Source organism: Sorex fumeus, unplaced genomic scaffold (genome assembly GCF_029834395.1).
Source record: "Sorex fumeus unplaced genomic scaffold, SorFum_2.1 ptg000009l, whole genome shotgun sequence".
In the NCBI taxonomy this organism is placed as follows: Eukaryota; Metazoa; Chordata; class Mammalia; order Eulipotyphla; family Soricidae; genus Sorex; species Sorex fumeus.
The window spans coordinates 22739180-22758087 of NW_026606066.1; the positions used below are offsets into that span (position 1 = coordinate 22739180).

The 18908-nt window shown below is 41.7% G+C and overlaps 2 protein-coding genes across 4 annotated transcripts in view; one reads left to right on the top strand and one right to left on the bottom strand.

Moving 5' to 3' along the window:
• The window catches only part of CFAP210 (cilia and flagella associated protein 210), a 30666-nt gene extending 23673 nt beyond the window's left edge, over positions 1-6993 (bottom strand). The window contains exons 1-2 of the mRNA XM_056110296.1: positions 6930-6993; positions 2705-2925 (exon numbers count right to left, since the gene is read on the bottom strand). Coding sequence (XP_055966271.1) covers positions 2705-2925; positions 6930-6993 — 285 coding nt within the window. The remainder of the gene's footprint in view (positions 1-2704; positions 2926-6929) is intronic.
• Positions 6994-7234: 241 nt separating this feature from the next.
• PHOSPHO2 (phosphatase, orphan 2) lies at positions 7235-15395 on the top strand. Of its 3 annotated transcripts, none has more exons than XM_056110298.1 (4): positions 7235-7387; positions 7935-7968; positions 9814-9989; positions 14635-15395. In XM_056110298.1, exon 4 carries the CDS (start codon positions 14659-14661, stop codon positions 15382-15384), a length of 726 nt encoding a protein of 241 aa, XP_055966273.1. In that variant the 5' UTR covers positions 7235-7387; positions 7935-7968; positions 9814-9989; positions 14635-14658; the 3' UTR covers positions 15385-15395. The 3 variants fall into 3 exon arrangements, with proteins under 3 accessions (XP_055966273.1, XP_055966275.1, XP_055966274.1); XM_056110300.1 differs by lacking the exon at positions 7235-7387 and adding an exon at positions 7416-7436; XM_056110299.1 differs by lacking the exon at positions 7235-7387 and adding an exon at positions 7450-7470.
• Positions 15396-18908: the final 3513 nt, after the last annotated feature.

The following is an 18908-nucleotide window of genomic DNA, read 5'->3' on the forward strand; positions in this document are numbered from 1 at the left end:
TGGACTATCGCTTGAGTTCCAATATATTTACAAGTTTCTATTGAATTTTAAGGCAAGTAACATATTAACTTGGTCGAAAATCCCCCAAATTATAAAATTTATATTATTATACAGTGAATCTCTCCCTATAATCCTAATTCCTATCTACAATCTCTAAAATAATCAATAATATTGGTTTCTTTCATCTACCTTCATAATTATTTTCTATACTTGCAAAAACATACTATTTTTTTTTTCTGGACCAGAGCAATAGTACAGCGGGTAGGACGCTTGCCCTGCATGTAGCTGACCCAGGTTCAATCCTTGGCACCCCATATGGTCCCTGAGATTGTCAGGGTGATCCATAGATGCAGATTCAGGAGTAAGATATTGACAGTCGGTGTGACCCCAAATCAAAAACATACTATTTTTTCTTCTAATTGCCAGATTAGAAGGATCTATCTTGAAGGATCTATCTAGTACTTCACAGTATGGAGATTTGTCTTCCTTTACAGGTCATACTTTCAGATCTTAAGTAATGTTCTTACTCAGAAGTCCTGAAGATATTCTACTTTACCTACATAACTTTACTCTTTATTGTAGGTCTATAAATAATTTCTGTGTAAAAAGGGAGAGGAAAAAGATTCCACTCCTCCCCCTCTCTTATTTAAAAATCAAGGTTTTTGGAGTATAAGTTATATACACTCTTCTAAGTGTACATTTTTACAATATTTAGTCACATATAAAACATTTTATTTTCAAAAAATTCACTCTATTATCATTAACTAAAACCCCTAATCCCACTTGAACTGTTTTCTCTTCCTATAGTTTAGACTTTTTCAGAATGTTATATTATTACATATCTATGGTGTCAGTCATGATATAATTCTTCCCTCATCTAGAAAAATAGAAAAAACTAAGAAATACTGAGTCTTAAAGCAAAGTACCACAAGTTTTCTATGTCCCTTGCCAAAGATAAACATATAGTGAGGAAACAAGCAATGTTCAAAAACAGAAATACTTGCTGGTATCGCTCAGTGGCAGAGTGCCTGCCTTTCGGGCATGAAATAAAAAATCAGTCCCCAGCATCACCCCACATACCAAGTGCAATCCCATCAGACTGCCATTTGTGATCCTCAAGAGGCAAAATAGAGAATGTGATTTCTGGCATATCGCAACAAAGTATGTGCAAGCACAGCAACTAAAGTGAAGGGGAGGAGAGGGTGAGTCCCCCCCTCCACTCCCTCCAGCAGAAGCCTGGCAGCTGAAAACCTCCAGAACCCAATCACTGCCATGCTCATTGCTGGACCCCACAGGCTTGGGTGAGCCTCTTGCATGAAAACATCTGTTGAAAAACTCAGGTATGCGGGTTTTGTGACCGAAATCTCCAGGCTTAAATATAGTCGAGGATGGGTGACCTTCCCCCACCCCACCCCTTCCCTTGTTCTCTCAAGATCCTGGTTGTCACGCCCATGAACTGCCTCCAGCATGCACCAAATAAGCTCATTAATTGGCCATGATCCAGAGACTCATAAATAAATCTCAAAGAGAAAAGAGAGCTGCAGAGATGCTTCTAGAGTCCAAAGTTACCATCCAGTTAATAATTCAACCCCAATTGTATCGCCCCATCAAAATTTTAGAATTTTGAAGCGCACAGCCACTTTCATAGCTGTGCGACATCTCATAATCCACATCACTGACATATCAGGAGCAGCATAACACATTGGACGAGATGTAAAGTAGAAGGCAACCTGTAAACAAGGCTTAACCTGTAAACAACAGGTTAACTGTTTTATACAAGAGCTTAATGACTCCAGGTTGAAATACAATCTTCACACTTCCTTTTTTTTTTTTTTGCTTTTTGGGTCACACCCAGCCGATGCTCAGGGGTTACTCCTGCTTCTGCACTCAGGAATTACTCCTGGCGGTGCTCAGGGGGACCATATGGGATGCTGGGAATCAAACCTGGGTTGGCTGCATGCAAGGCAAACGCCCGACCCGCTGTGCTATCACTCCAGCCCTTCACAGTTTCTTTTAAGGAAATCTGTTTTGATCATTTTTAGTGAATTAATCATAACAAGCAATACAAAATAAATCATTCAGGGCCTTCTATTAGGGTGGGAAGGTGTAAAGGTGGTGGGATTGGTGTTGGAATATTGAATGTAATAAATCAATGTGAACAATTTTATAAAAATAAAATTTAAAAAGAAAATAAAAATAAAATTTTTTAAAAAAGAAAAAAAAAGGTGTATGAGCCCATGGTTGGAGTAGTAGTGCAGTCAATATTTGCCTTGCACAGAGCCAACCTGGGTTCAATCCCTGGCATTCCATATGGTCCATACTTCCACCTGCGTACCACCAGAGTACAGAGACAGAAGTAACCCCTGAGCATCACCAGGCATGGTCCAAGAACCAAAATAAATAAATTGTATGACCCCTGGAAAGCATGATATCAAGTGGGGGAACACCACAGTCAAGTATGTGCTCTAGTCACTGTATGCCACAAAGACACAATTTCCTGGGACTAAAGAGATAGAAAAACACAGTTTAAGGTACTTGCTCTGTGGCCCTGGCTGACTCCCCCACACTATATATGGTCCCCCCCTCAACCCCGATGGCGATATGGTCCCCCCCAACCCCAACGGCACCACTGGGAGTGATCCCTAAGCACAGAACCAGGTGAAAGCCCTAAGCATGCTGGGTATTCTATTGAGTTGATACTTACTGCAGATGTATTAGTCCAATGTCTTACAACTTCTTGCGATCGAATATGCAATTGTTTTTTTGCTTTTCTTTCTGCACGAAGGCGAGCTGCTTCTCTTGTCAAACTATCAAGGCTGTCTCGAATCCTCTTCCACTCATCATGTGGAATTACAGTGATCTGCTGGAGATCTACTTTGTTAGATAGAGATGGGTAACAAACTTGATCTTCATGGTTCTTTACTGCTAATAAAATTTAAAAACAAATTCAGAGATGTTCAAGGACAGGTTAAATTTTTCTCAGATATATCTATATGACATGATATCAGAAATTGTTTCAAATAATAATAAAAATAATTTTACTCTTGTTATTAAGAATAACTTGGATGGGAGCTGGAGCAATAGCACAAAATAGGGCGTTTGCCTTGCACGCGGCCAACCCGGGTTTGATTCCCAGCATCCCATATTGTTCCCTGAGCACCGCCAGGGGTAATTCCTGAGTGAAGAGCCAGGAGTAACCCCTGTGCATCGCTGGCTGTGATCCAAAAAGAAGAAAAAAAAAAAGACTAGCTTGGATTAGGTGAAAAATATAGACCTTAAAATAAAATGATAGCTATGAATCTTGTCTTGGTTCATTTCTTTACAGGTAAATTTAGGCAAGTGATTTAAATTCTTGGCACCTTGGTACCTTCATTTTTAAAACTAAGACTGATGATATTACTGGTAATACTACAATCAGTTGTTATAAAGGGACTTTTCAAAGTTAGCCAATGGCCATTAATAAATGGATAACTTTGGGGATATACATATTTTAGTCATTAAGAATAACTCCTTTAAAACCCCTTCCTTGGGCCAGAGAGATAGTACAGGGGGAAAAGGCCCTGCATATGGCTGAACCCAGTTCAATCTCCAGCACTACACAGTCGATCCCCAGCACTTCCAGGAGTGGTCCCTGAGTTCAAAGCCAGGAGTAAACCCTAATCACAACCAGGTAAGGCATATAAATAAATTCTTTCTAATTAAGCAATAGCAACATAATTTGGAAGGCTAATTCCAGGAAAAACCTTATTAGTTTAATAATCTCATTTTAATTGCTAATAATTATTTCCATAATAAAATGACAGGAGAAAATACCTACTTGAGATTTTAAGCGGGGGTGGGAGATGGGGGAAGGGGACTGGAGCAATAGTATAGCGGGATAGGGCATTTGGCTTGCACGCAGCCCACCCACATTCGAACCCTGGAATCTCATATGGTTCCTTGAGCACTGCCAGGAGTAATTCCTGATTGCAGAGCCAAAAGTAACCCCTGAGCATTGCCAGGCATGACCTCTACCCCTGCAAAAGTAAAAAAGGGGGATTTTAAGGAAAGGTCTCTTTTATTCTCTTGTCTGAGACATCTAAGTGTGTCTTCAAACTACATATGAGAAGCATAAAGGCCAGGTAGGTAGCCAATGTGTAACCACAAGAAGAAGCAACCTTAGGATGACATTACTGTGAACTGCAAAGAAGAAATGAAAACAGAACCTGAAACAGGGATGTTTCATTATGGTTTCATTGATGTTATTAGATCAGTCCACCACAAAGTCTGGAGTTTCTGTTGAATAAGCAACTAAACAGGCTGAATTTTGAGGCCCAAAGATTCAGTGTGGCTCTTGTCTTGCAGTGCTGGGAATCAGCAGAGCAATTCTGGCAGTGTTTGTGGGCCTCCTGGGTCACACCTGGTGGTGCTCAAGAAGCCATGTGGTCTGGGAATCCAAGCCAGGTCATGTGCATTCAAGACAAAATCCCTTATCCCTGTATTGTCCCCCCGGATCAAATTTAAATTTTTGGTTTTGGGCCACCCTCAGAAATGCTCAGGGATTACTCCTGGCTCTGCACTCAGGAATCAGTCCTGGTGGTGCAAGCGCTCTACCAATTGTGCTGTGGCTTGAGCAAATTTACATATTTTAAAACATGTTGAATTGGGTCTCCATTATATGACTTCAAAACCATCCCAACTTACATAGCCAACCTCATAAGAGCTCTTCTTTAAGAATGCTTCTACCCCTTAAAGTTCTTTTGCTTCCATTGATATTTTTGCTTTTGGGCCACACACAGTGGTGCTTAAGAATTATTCCTGGATCTGCACTCAGGGATCACTTCTGGTGATGTTTGGGGAGACCATCTGGGGTGTCAGGAATTAAGCCTGGTGGCTGCATGCTAGGCAAACGCCCTATCCACTATACTATTGATCCAGTCCCTCAAACAGAAGTTCTTTATTATAAATAGGCAATCTTAATCTAGCCAAGTCTTCAGTGCTCACAGTGAGTGCTGTGGTGTTTCTGCAATGCTTGATGGAGCTCACATTCCTAGTTGCAATGCTTAAATATCCTTTTAACCAGTAATTGGCGGGGTCTGCATATTTCATTTGTGGTGCTCTCACACATCTATCTTGATGTGGTTCTTCAGAGAACACACATTGCTGTTGTTGGGGGTTCTGGACCATAGAGTCACTGGGGCCACAAATGGAATATGTGGGCTCTGGGGATCAAAGTCATGACCTCATAACTATAAGATGGGAGCATTTAGTCTGTAAGCCACCTACTGGGAGCCTGTGCTCCTATCTCAGTCTCCCCCCTTTCTACAAATCTCTGTTGTGTCTACTGATGGAAAAATGGCTGGCTTCCATTTTCACTATGATCTGTTTCTATGTTTACTATGCTTCAAGTTCAAGGGATTTTATTGCTCCAGAAGATGGGGCAGGAACGTGAAGATAGTACGAAATCCCAGCTGTCACCATGGCAACATTATCTGGGAATGTGTAGTTCTAAACAAAAATGATTGAAACTGATAGAACCCTTGAGATATCCCATCCCAATTTTATTCCTATTCCAAAACCATGGGCTGGAGTGATAGTACAGTGGGAAGGGAGCTTGCCTTGTATGCCACCAACCCGGGTTCTATCCCGAACATTAGAGGAGTAATTCCTGATTGAAGAGCCAAAAGTAACCACTGAGCAAAACAAAACAAAATAACCGAAAATTTTATACCAGGTCATCTAAGTTACAATACATTATGCACACTCGAAGAATCTACAATAGGGAGAGATGAGAGACCTAATCTCCACTTCAGAAGTGAGAAAATTGAGAATTTAGAAACTTTTTTTCAGAAAGTTCAGACTTTGATAGGAACAAAGGAGGAAGCAGGCAGGAGAAGATTAGGAATGTGACCCTAAAAGAGAGAGAACTAGTGAATGGAATGTCACAAGGGAGGCCTAGATGGTGATTGATAACCTGGATGACCTAGGCTCTGATAATCTATATGACTGAACCCTAGAAAATAATCATCTCAGCATCCTCTCCCTTAGTTTTTCGTATGTTTTTTTTGTTTGTTTGTTTGCTTTTTGGCTCACACCTGGTGATGCTCAGATCTTATTTCTGGCTTAGGGAATCACTCCTGGCAGGGTTCAGGGGATCATATGTGGTGTCAGGGTTCTAATCTGTGTTGGCCTCCATGCAAGGAAAGCGCCCTAGCACCTGTGCTATTGCTCCAGTCCTTCTCCCTTGTTTTAATGGCCCACATGCTTGGAACACAACAAAGAAATGCTCACAACCCCCACCCCCACCCCCAACTCCCTTTGTGAAAAAGTTATAAAAGGGAAAATGACTCCTGCCTTTCTATGGAATCCTTTAAGAGGCCCTTCCCATAACCTGGAAGCTTCCCTGCATTTCTTTACCTTCTTTTCCCTTCCCTTAGTCTTTCCTGAATGTGTCCATTGGATCTCTGATCGCTGGTTCTCAATCTTGACTGCCTGAAGACGAGAACCTGAGCGCCTGTGTCTGCTACAACTTCAGGACCTTTTCCAAGACCACCTGCTTAGATAAGAGCCACGACTCTAGAGATGATTAATATTTCCCAAAGATTAAACTCACAAAGCTCAACAGCTCGAGAATATCAGTGAACACTAGGCTGGGAACTGCACTCGGATTGGACCAGTTGATCATCTGGGAGTTTGTGACTTCTTTTCTCCACTCCCATTTTTTGTAAAATTTCCCCACCCACTCCTACCTTCCCTTTCCACTTTCCACTCTTTCACCTGAATACAGGGTTGTCTAATTTGCACAAAGCCTAGATAGGGTCTGCTTTAGGCTGGAGGCGGCCCATTTCAAAATGCAACTGAAGCTCTCACGTGGTCTCTGCTCGACTCGCTCCCTACACCCAAAGGCCAGAACCAGTCCCTGTACTCCTCGCACGGCTCGCCGAGCTCACCCGTGCCTTCCTTCGCCTGCCCGCAGCGCCTTCCGAATCGCACCTGCGTAGCTGACGAGCCCATTGCACTGCGGAAAGGTCAGAGCTCAGCCAAGGAGCCCGCGGAAGGTTTGCCCCGCAACGCGCGGTCGCTTAGCAACAGCACCGGAAATGACGCCCGCGGTCGCCGAGGAACGAGGACGGCGTCGCCGTCGGCCCGGGCGCTGGAGGCCGGACACTGCGCCTGCGCGAAAGCGGAGGCCGGCGTTTAAGCACGGGACGTTGACGGGGCTGGCGCCGAGTCCACGCGTGCTACGCCCGGCTCGGCTGCCGATGCCTCTCCTGGGTCCGTGAGGAGTCCCCGGACCTGGCCCCGATCGGGGGGCCCTATCGCCTCGCCCCAGGCGCTTCTCAGAGGGGACGACCCCCAACTGGGTCCCGGCATTCCCCCTCTCCCCACTTGGGGGCGAACCCGGCAGGTGTGTGGAAGAACGCGGCCTCGGCCGGCCGTTTGCGGCCCTCAGAGCTGTGCGCGGGTGGACGGTGAAGGGCGCGGTCCGCGGTGAGCCGTCGCCGTCCAGGGACAGCAACACTTTATTTTTATTTATTTATTTTTTGGATACTTCGGGCTCGAGGGCTTCGTTTTCTGAAACTAGGAATGCCCCAGAACCCAGTCAGAAGGCTTGGAGACGTTGTAGCCGTCGGGTTCTGTAGCTGCAGCGGACAGTGTTTTGGGGACCCCCCTCCCTCCCCACGAGACGGGCGCGGAATCGGAAATGTGCGCGGGGGCGGCGGCGGCGGCCTCGCCTTCAGGATCCCCGCCTTCCCCCTGACTCCTGCCCCCAGGGCTCACGCAGCCCCGCGGGGACGATTCGGTGGCGGGACCGCCGCCCCCCCCCCCCCCCCCCCCCTCCGCACGCTTTCGGCCCGGGCTCGGCCTGGCTCCGAACGGAAGGGCGCGAAGTCTTGGGCTCCCGCCTCATCCCGGATGTTCTAACACCTCGTTGTGCTGTTTCCCTCCCCCAGGTTTTCCATCAGATGTTCCACTGCCATAATGCTGGTAAGCGAGAAAGGATTCACAAGATAATCTTTGGCAGAAATAAGTGTTTGAAGTGTTTGGCGACTTTGATGGGGTTTTATTTGTTTGTTTTTTACGGATTTTTTTTTTTTTTTTTGGAAACGGGTGTTGCTTCCCTCCCTGACCTGCCGGTTGGACGTGGTGGTTAGACAGTGACTGAGCCCAGCCACTCCGGGTGAGCTTGGGGAACCTTGGCCGATCTTAGCTCCTTTTTCCCCCTTTAAGCTGTGAATTGAAGAAGGTAGTAGACACTTTGAAAGGAAACAGCTTATGTGACTGGGGAAACACGTTTTGTAATAACATCCAGGTGGGAAAAGAAAAGGACAGTGGAAACATCCACAAGATCCACACTCATACCAGAGTGCACATAGGTGTTTATTTTTAAAAAACAAAAAGATTCTGGGTTTTCACACACACACACACAGTTTTATGCTGTGGTTAGTGCCTTGCTTGCTTATTTGAACGGAGCATCTTTTACTAGCTAAATAAATACTCCATTGGCTATCACAGTATGGCTATCACATACTTGCCTTTCTGCCCTACCCTACCCCCTGGTATTTTTGGCACAACCAATAGAGCCTAGGCTTACTCCTGGCTGTGTGCTCAGGAGGGAACTCTCCTGACCCACTGGCAGAACCATATTGGGAGGAGAGGGGGTTGAACCTGCATCAGCTGACTGTAAATTTAGCACTTTACCAGCGTGGCCCCCTATCACTGACCTCTTTACCTAACCAAGTCTACGTTCTTGGATGGCACCATCATTTGTACAGTTGTAGACTTACAAATGTTTGTGCTTGGGTTTCAGGTATACAGTGATGGAGTACCCATCCCTCCACCAGTGCCCATTCTCCACCACCACTAATTCCAGTATCCTTCCCATCCCCCATCCCCCCCATCCCACCCTGCTTCTGTGGCAGGGCATTCCCTTTTGTTCTCTCTCTCCTTTGGGGTGCTTGGTTTGCAAAAGAGGAATTGCATTGCTCTCACTTTTGTAGACAATAGCTAATAACTGCTTTGGAGATTTTAACTGGTTTTGAAGTAGATTCACACTTAAAACACACCATTATTTGTTGAGGATTTTATTTCAAATTTTTGAATGTTTATTGACAACAATCGCATTTGTTGTTCACAATTTAAAAAAAAAAATAGGGCCGGAGCAATAGTACAGTGGGTAGGGCTTTTGCCTTGCATTGGGCCAACACTGGTTTGATTCTTGACATCCCATATCATCCCACGACCACTGCCAGGAGTAACCCCTGAGTAATGCCGGGTGTCACCCAAAAAGCCAAAAAAGTCACTTTGATTATCCTCTGGATAAAAACTATTCCCATGTATTCCTTATTTTATAGTTAATGGCATTTTTTTCCAGTGAAGATTTTATTCCACTAGAAATTTTCCTTTTTAATAATTTTATATATAGATTTTTGTCTTTGTTTGGGGACCACACTTGAGAGTGCTCAGGGCTGGCGGACCACATGTAATCCCAGAAATTGAATCTGGGTTGGCTGGCTGCATGTAAGGCAAGTGCCCTACCTGCTGTTCAATAACTCAGACGTATAAATTTTTATTCCAGTATTACTGATAGTGTATGTTTCAGGTGAACCACATTATAATTTGATACTGGGTAGACCACATCATCAGTACTGCCAAAATTCTTGTTTCCTTTCATACAGTTGATCCTCTTGATTCATTTACCCCTCCCAGAACATTTCCCCTCTGATAACCAGTAATGCTTTCCATATAATAGATGCTATTCTGATAAAAAAAAATAACATAACTAGAAAACTATTTAAAAGTTTTAAAATATTTTACTTTTATTAATTTTAGGAGTTAAGAAGTCTACAGTGCTTTACTCCAAACCAGAAGATTTTGTTCCCTGCATATAGACTGAGAGTAATGTTGTTTAGAAATTGGCTTGTGTTTAAAACTGAAGATTTTTATAACAGTTTAACCTTATCTCTATGCTGAAGTAAGCTCAATTATTGTGCAGATACGAAAACTGGGTAAGTATTTCAGTAGATTAATATTGAGCGCTAAGGGGGTAAAAACTAATAGACAAACACCTGAAATTAAGTATTTCTTTTTGTTTCTGATTTTTGGACCACATTCAGAAGTGTTCAGATCTTTCTCCTGGCTCTGGACTCAGGGATCCCTCTTGGCCTACTCAGGGACCTGTATGGGGTGCCAGAGATCAAACCTTGGTTCGCCTTATGCAAGGCAAGCTGTACTATCACTCAGACCTAAATAAAACTTTAGAATAGAAATTAATAGCCAGCTATGAAACTAACTTCTAGATCATGGTACATTGTTTTATTGTTGCGGCACCTGAGATCACACTTGTGATTATGATACATCTTATTTTGAGGTTAATTGTTTAGAAATTTTGGAAGTATGTGGTTAATTGTCTAGCTTTTAGATAGTTGTAGGCAATAGTTAATAACTATTTTGAGATTTTGTTAAACAAGTTTGAGATTTTGTTAAACAAGTTTCAAAGTAGATTTTGGTAGTTATATTTTTTAAAAAAGTCATATTTTTAATTCATTTATTTTTGGCTGATATGGCTAAAACTTAGAGCCTCATACATATTAAGTATGAACTCTGCTACTGAGCTACGATTGAGCCCTCCCCAGTTATGCATGAATTTAAAATCATTGAAAAGCATGTTTAATTTAAAATGTGCTTAAGGACGAGAGCAATAGTACAGTGACTAGAGCAGTTGCCTTGCATGTAGCAGATTTGGGTTCAATTCCCAACACCATATACGGTCACCCAAGCCCGCCAGGACAGATCAGTGAATGCAACGCCAGGAATAAGTCCTGAGCATCACTGGTGTGACCCCAACACAAAACAATTTTAAAAATAAAATATGCCTTAGAGGGGTAGAAATAGAGCTCAGTGGTAGAGCACTTTTTGTTTTTTTGTATGTGGACTACACCAGGCGAAGCTCAGAGGTTACTCCTTGCTCTGCACTCAGAGATTGCGTTTGGCAATGTTCAGGGAACCATATGGTATGTAGGGGATCAAACCCATGTTGGCCTCATGCAAGGCAAGTGCCTTGCCCACTGTATTATAGCCCCTTAACTTGCCTGGCATTTGTAAGGTCCTGGATTCAATCCCTGGCAGAGAAAAAAAATATGCTTAATGTTGCCTGGGAAGTAGAACGAAGGGTTGGAGCACATATTTGGCATGGACAAGATACGGTTAATTCCTAGCACCACATATACCCCTGAGAGCCACATGGTGTAACTTGCCCCAGTGGCCCCAAGCATCCTGGGCCTGAGCAACACAGTGACTGAGCCAAAGGGGGTAAGGGCCACTCATTCCAAGCACACAGCCATCTACCCCACACAGATAAAACAAAAGTGCTCTACCACTGAAAGCGCACTTGGTAGGTTATGTTATGGGCAACAGAAAATGCACTGAGAATATTTTTATATGAGTCACAGCCTTGTTCTCATCCTTCAAGTACTAAGTATTATTATAAGCCAGATGGTACATGTAATTTAAAAACCATATTTTCCATTTTTATTTGATCTCTTTTACTTTTCTTTGTTTTGAGGACATACATAGCTCTAGCTCAGGACTCATTCCTAGCAGTGCTCAGGACCTCTATGTGGTACCAGGGATCAGACTGGGGATGGCCATGTACAAAGCAAGTGCCTTAACCTCCATACTATCTCCTGTCCCACGTTCTTTTTTCTTATTGGTAGGGTTCTTTTTTGGACTTTCCTTAGAACCACAGAGTAGTTAAAAGATAGAACTCATCGATGCTCTGTTGTTAGTGCATACTCTGATGAGATTAATTAATATTTTCAGGTATTGTCAATGCAGTGACAAACACACACATGCCTTTAGTGTTCCCACATTGTTTGGTGTTGGTACATACTGGGAGTCACATATTTTTTTGCTGTGCTTGCTTACTTGGCTGCATACAGGTTGTATTCCTCTTATTTTGGTGTCTGTGCACATGCTAATTATTATGCTCCCTTGGGTCACACCTTATGACCATGGATGTGCTTTTGCATCTGTTCATTGTGCATTTTGCATCTATTCATTGCAAATTTCTTGTATTCAGGAATCTTAATCAGTTGAGCCAATGGAAGGCAGGTATGCCAACCCTTTTAGTTGTCTCCCTTGCATAGCTCTGCCACTTCTTTTGCTTTTTTAACCCACTTTACTCTCTTCCCAACTCAACTGTTTAAAATTGAATATTATTTTTTTTTGTTTTTGAGCCATACCTGGCAGTGCTCAAGAGCTATTATTCCTGGCTCTGTGCTCAGGAGTGACCTCTACTAGCTCTACCAGTTTATTTTGGTGTGGTGGAGAAGCATACCTGATGATGCTCAGGGATTACTCCTGGCTCTTTACTCAGGAATTACTTCTGTCAGTGCTCAGTGGACCACATAGGATACAAGGGAGTCAAACCTGGGTCAGCCACATGCAAGGTAAATGCTCTAGTTGCTGTACTGTCACTCCAGCCCCAATACTAGGGATCTTTAAAAAATTTATTCTCTTAAAAATTAAGCGGGCCCAGTAACATTGTGAGACTTGTTACTGTTTTTGGCATATCGAATACATCACAGGTAGCTTGCCAGGCTTTGCCGTGCGGGCGAGATATTCTCAGTAGCTTGCCAGGCTCTCGGAGAGGAGCGAAAGAATTCTGTGTATACATATTTATGGGCTGGAGCGATAGCACTGTAGGTAGGGCATTTGCCTTGCACGCAGCCAACCTGGTTCGATTCCTGCGTCCCTCTCAGAGAGCCCAGCAAGCTGCCGAGAGTATCCTGCCCACACAGCAGAGCCTGGCAAGCTCCCCATGGTGTATTCGATATCCAAAAACAGTAACAACAAGTCTCACGATGGAGATGTTACTGGTGCCCACTCGAGCGAATCAATGAACAATGGGAAGACACTGCTACAGTGCAGTGCTATACATACTTATAACTTGTCCTACTTATATAATTCTGGGTTTTTTTTGTCTGTCTTGGTTTGATTTTGGGCCACAGTCGGTTATGCTCAGGGGTTACTCCTGGTTCTGCATTCAGGAGTAACTCCTAGCAGTGCTCGGGGGACCATATGGGATGCCAGAAATGGAATTCAGGTTGACTGCATGCGAGGTAGGTGCCCTGCCTGCTGTATCATTGCTCCAGTCACATTACTTCTCTATTTTTCACATGTTACTTTCGCCTCTACTGTTAATTGATAATTAATGATCTTCATTATCTTTGAATGAAAACAAACCTGTAACAGACCTATAATATGTGATTACATGTATTTATATTTATCTCCAGATTATGTGGCACTGCAGAATAAACTAGAGAAAATAGAAATGTGAAAATTGTTAACAAAATTACTTTTGGTAGAAATAAATTGACTTTTTGGTAGAAATTAATTGATAGGTATATCATAAAGTAATCACTTAATTCTAAATTAGCACTAGCATTATAAATTTAGACTAAAAGGTAAAGGTAAAGGTAAAGGCCCTCCCGTTGATCGTCGATTTGCTCGAGCGGGCCCAGTAACGTCTCCATTGGAGACTTTGTTGTTACTGTGTCTGGCATATCGAATACTCTCGGTAGCTTGCCGGGCTCTCCGAGAGGGGCGGAGGAATCGAACTCGGGTCGGCCATGTTGGTCGCTTATAAGGCGAACGCCCTACCCGCTGTGCTAACTACTCTTATTTATTTATTTTGGTTTTTTTGAGCCATACCTGGCAATGCTCAAAGTTAATCCTAGTTCTGAACTTGGGAATTATTCCTGATGATGCTCACGGGACCCAGTCAAATCCAGTTTGGCTGTGTAAAAGGGTAGGACCCTACCCTCTGTATCATTGCTCTGGCCCTGACGCTATTTTTTAAAAATCTTAAATTTTTCAAGATTTTGTCTCATGTTAGATTTAGCTAATTTTGGTTAATACACGGAAGCTTTATGTTGTAAATGATGGACTTATTTAATCTTATCATTATAAGTGGTTATGGTTGACAATTTGAAGATAATTAAATGATTAGCTTTTTAAAAATTTTGTTGTATTCCAAATGAGAATGTAGAAAAATTATTGTTTCAGTACTTCTCTCACTGGATAGCCCAATAGTCAAGGACTTATCTTCTCAGTAATAAAATAATATTGTGAATATCCTGTTTTCCATTTACCTAAAGTACTCAAAATGAACTTTGCTTCCAGGGTACAGTGCTTAATTAAGTTGTAGTCTTTTTTTTGTTTGTTTTTGTTTGGAGGCAATACCCAAAGGTACTCAAGGCTTAACTCCTGGTGGGGTGAGGAGATAGTCTAGTGGGTCGACTAGGTCTCAATTCCCACCTCCCCATATGGTCCCCCAGCACCGCCAGGAGTAATTCCTGAGTACAGAGCCAGTAGTAAACTCTGCACCACTGAGCACCACTGGGTGTGGCCAAAAAAATGGCTTACTCCTGGCTCAGGGGATCACTCCAGGGATCAAACCCAAGTCTGTTTTTATTCTGGGGATCAACCTCGGTCTTCAAATCTCTAGCACACAAGGCATGCATTCTACCAATGAGCCATATCCCTTGCCCGTAAAAATGCTTAATTATTTTAACGTACATTACTGTTGTTTAGGAAAGTAGATATATAAAACACAATATGTTTAGGGAATAATATTTCTTCTTTTTTCAGGGTAACTCAAATCTTTCTGGAACCATGAAAATTTTGCTGGTTTTTGATTTTGACAATACAATCATAGATGAAAACAGTGACACCTGGATTATACAGTGTGCTCCAGAGAAAAAACTTCCTAATGACCTACAGAATTCTTATAAAAAGGGATTTTGGACAGAATTTATGGGTAGAGTCTTTAAATATTTGGGAGATCAAGGTATAAGAGAAGAAGAAATGAAAAGAGCAGTGACATCAATGTCTTTCACTCCGGGAATGGTGGAACTTTTTAACTTTATAAGAAAAAATAAGGATAAATTTGACTGCATCATTATTTCAGATTCGAATTCAGTCTTCATAGATTGGGTTTTAGAAGCTGCAGTTTTTCTTGATGTGTTTGATAAAGTATTTACAAATCCAGCAGCTTTTGATAGTAATGGTTATCTCATTGTGGAAAATTATCATGCTCATTCTTGCAAAAGGTGCCCAAAGAATCTCTGCAAAAATGTAGTTTTGGAAGAATTTGTAGGTGAACAGTTAAGACAGGGAGTGAATTATACCCACATTGTTTATATAGGAGATGGTGGAAATGATGTCTGTCCGGTAACCTTTTTAAAGAAGAATGATATTGCCATGCCACGGAGAGGATATACCCTACAGAAAACTCTTACCATGATGTCTCAAAATCTTGAACCTATGGAATATTCTGTTGAAACTTGGTCTTCGGGTGTTGAAATAATTTCTCATTTACAATTTCTAATAAAGGAATAATATGCCAACAACTTAAATGTCTTATCAGTTAAAATTAAATGCAGCAGCTTAGAACTAAAATTCAAAGGCCAGAGAGATAGCTCAGCTGGCTGAAGTGCATGCAGCTGACCTGGTTTTAATGCCAGCACCACATGGTCCTCACCCCCCACCTGTGTCACCTTCAGCACTTACAAGATCAGCTCCCAAGTACATAGCATTGAGTAGTCCCTAAGAACCACTGGGTGTGGTCCCTCCAAAATTCACACAAAAATCTAAAGCCCTAAATACCATTGGCTTTAAGCAAAGACTTTAAAAAAAATAATAACCTCCATTTCTGGCTTTATTGAGATGTAATTCACATACGAGCACTGTGTAAGTTTGAGGCCTACAAAATAATGACTTATGTATACTGTGAAATTATTACTGCAGTATGTTTAGTTAGCATCCATCAGCTTACAGCTATAAAAAAAAAAAGAAAAGATTTTTGTCCTTGCCTGAAAGACTAATAGAAGTATCTCAAAACTGCTATATAGCTTTGCTATTAAGCACTTCATCCTTCCTCATGATCCAAAATGCTGTTAAGGCTTTGTCCCTCACATCAATATTCTGGCCAAGAGTTTGAAATGTGGCTCAGTGACAAATCTCTGTCTCCCATGCATGAGACCTTGGTTTGATCCCAAGTACTTTTTTTAAAGATAAATTTTTAAATTATATTTTTAATTAAAATTATAGAAAAAGTAGTCATTTTTCTTAATTATAAGTTATATGTTTAATTAATAGTCTGTATATAACTAGTAACTATAACTACTGTGTACAGTAGTTACAGATATTAAAAATTATCTGCATGCTTTATTCACATTCTAAAAAGTTCCCAAATGCATGTCATATCCTACTCCCCAAATCAGTGCTTAAAATACCTTAAAGAAAATACCTTAAAAAAAAGGATTTGGAGGCGTTTGTGATAGTACATAAACTACCATATGGGGGCAGAATGAAAGTACACTGGGTAGAGCATTTATTTACCTTTCATGCGGTCGACCCAGATTCTATCCCTAGCATCCCAGATGGTCTCCCAAGCACTGCCAGGAGTGCAGAGCCAGGAGTAACCCTTGAACATCTATGGATGTGACCCAAACAGAAAGAATGGGAGGGGGGTGGAGAGGATTTAATTTTTATCTACGTTTCTTGATCAATTTTAAACTTCACTTTTTTTTTTTTTTTTTTTTTTTTTTTGCGTTTTGGGTCACACCTGGTGATGCTCAGGGGTTACTCCTGGCTCATGCATTCAGGAATTGCTCCTGGCGGTGCTCAGGGGACCATATGGGGTGCTGGGAATTGAACCTGTGTCGGTCATGTTGGCTGCGTGCAAAGCAAACGCCCTACCCGCTGTGCTATCGCTCCAGCCCCTAAACTTCACTTTTAAAAAGGAAAATTTAAATGTTCTTTTTAAAATTTTTACTAGCATCACAGACTCTAACTTCCAGTTTGGTAGTTGGTAGTTGAATGCATGTTTTAATTCTACTTGGCAGGACAGTCTCGAATGATATAATATGTAATTCATAAGGATATGTGACATTTAAGAGACAAGGATATTTACAAAATGCAAATGCATATAATTTCATGCTAATTTCTAGACTCTTTAATATCTGAGTCTCATGTTTCTATTATATAAAAATATCAGGGGAGGGGCTGGAGCGATAGCACAGCGGGTAGGGCATTTGCCTTGCACGTGGCTGACCTGGGTTCGATTCCCAGCATCCCATATGGTCCCCTGAGCACCGCCAGGGGTAATTCCTGAGCGCAGAGCCAGTAGTGACCCCTGTGCATTGCCGGGTGTGACCCAAAAAGCAATATATATATAAATATATATATTGCTTTATATATATATATATATATATCAGGGGAATGAGGGATATAGCTCAGAGATAGAGCATATGTCTCATATATGAGGGCTTGGGTTCAATCACCAGAAACACCAAAAAATTAGAATTTTTTTAATTATGCAAAACCTCCAGAAATATTCAACACAATTTAACAGGAAAAATTTTTCCAAGTTGAAAAAATAAATTTTATTCAATAGGTTATATTAAGTTGAAGCACATTTTTTAAATAGTTGATTATTTCTGTACATATTGAGGCCAGTAACAAATTATGGAAAAACAATGATTAAAGTAAAATTATGGTAGACCATGTAAATAGTCTTCTATAAGAATGAGCCTAAAGAGATCAGAGTGATAGTATAACCAGTAGGGTGCTTGTTTTATACAGGACGAACCTGATTTGATCCTGTCATCCAGTAGGGTCCCCTGAGCACCACCAGAAGTGATTTCTGAGAGTAGAGCCAGGAGTAACCCCCAAGCAATCCCAAGTATGGCTCCAAAACAAAACAAAAAAGAGTCATCAGACTAGCTCAAGCTGAAGATAAATATAAGTACTGGTAGAAACAAATGTAAATTCTCTTAGGAAGTTAACATACTCACTATGGTAATAAGACTCTACAATGGCAACCCTTGTTCCTGTGTCCTAATAGTCTTTGTGTGTGTTTGTGTGTGAGATATATATATATAAAGTAATCTAATGCTGCAAAGATAATAGGATGTATGTGACTATATGAACATAGCTATACCAGGTCTGATACAGGTCTTGTTTAGGAAGTCTCTCATTGATTTTGAAGAAGCAAGTTGCCGCTTCGGGAAATGACCTCTAGAAAATACCAAAGGCCAGCAGCTCTAAGATTTTTTTCCTGGTCTCTCAGTCTGCAAGGAACTAAGTTCTGTCACAGTGTGAACTTGGAAATTGATTTTTTTTCATTGTTTTTGGGTCATACCTGATGGTGCTCAGCAATCAATGGTGCTCAGTGTACTTCTGGCAGGGCTCATGTGACTTAGGGTTCCAAGAATCAAACCCAGGTCGGCCACATGCAGGGCAAATGCCATACCCACTGCACTGTTGTGTACTTGGCCCCAGTGATCCTTTGTTAATGGAACCTCAGCTAAGACCTTAACTTGGACTGATACTCTGATTGCAGCCTTGTCACACGAGTCCCAGCTGAGCTGTATTTAAACTCCTGCCCCAGAAAACCCTTGAGATAATAAATGTGTGCGGTTTAAGATGCTAAATTTGTGATAATGATTCTGTGTTGCAGCAGAAAGCTAAATCAGTAGGTTTCAAAATAAATCTGTGAACAGTTTTGCAAGTACATTGTAGAGCACACAATTAAAAAACAACAAAAAATATGAACAAATCCCACTAGGAGCTCTTATTCAAAACAGACCTTTAGGACTTACATATATTGGAGTATTGTGATATAAACTAAATTCATGAGAATTTTGGAAAAGTTGAAAAACAGGGCTAGAGTGGTAGTACAGAGAGTAGGGCAGTTGCCTTGCACACAGCCAACCCGATTTTATCCCCTGCGTCCCACATGGTCCCCCGAGCAACACTAGGAGTAATTCCTGAGTTCAGAGCCAGGAGTAAGTCCTGAGTATTGCTGGGTATGCCCTCTCCCCAAAGGAAATTTTTATATAAACAATAGAGGAATACTA

Bases quoted from the DNA above. Each gene is read 5' to 3' on its own strand.
- PHOSPHO2 (XM_056110298.1), top strand. From the start codon at position 14,659: ATGAAAATTTTGCTGGTTTTTGATTTTGACAATACAATCATAGATGAA.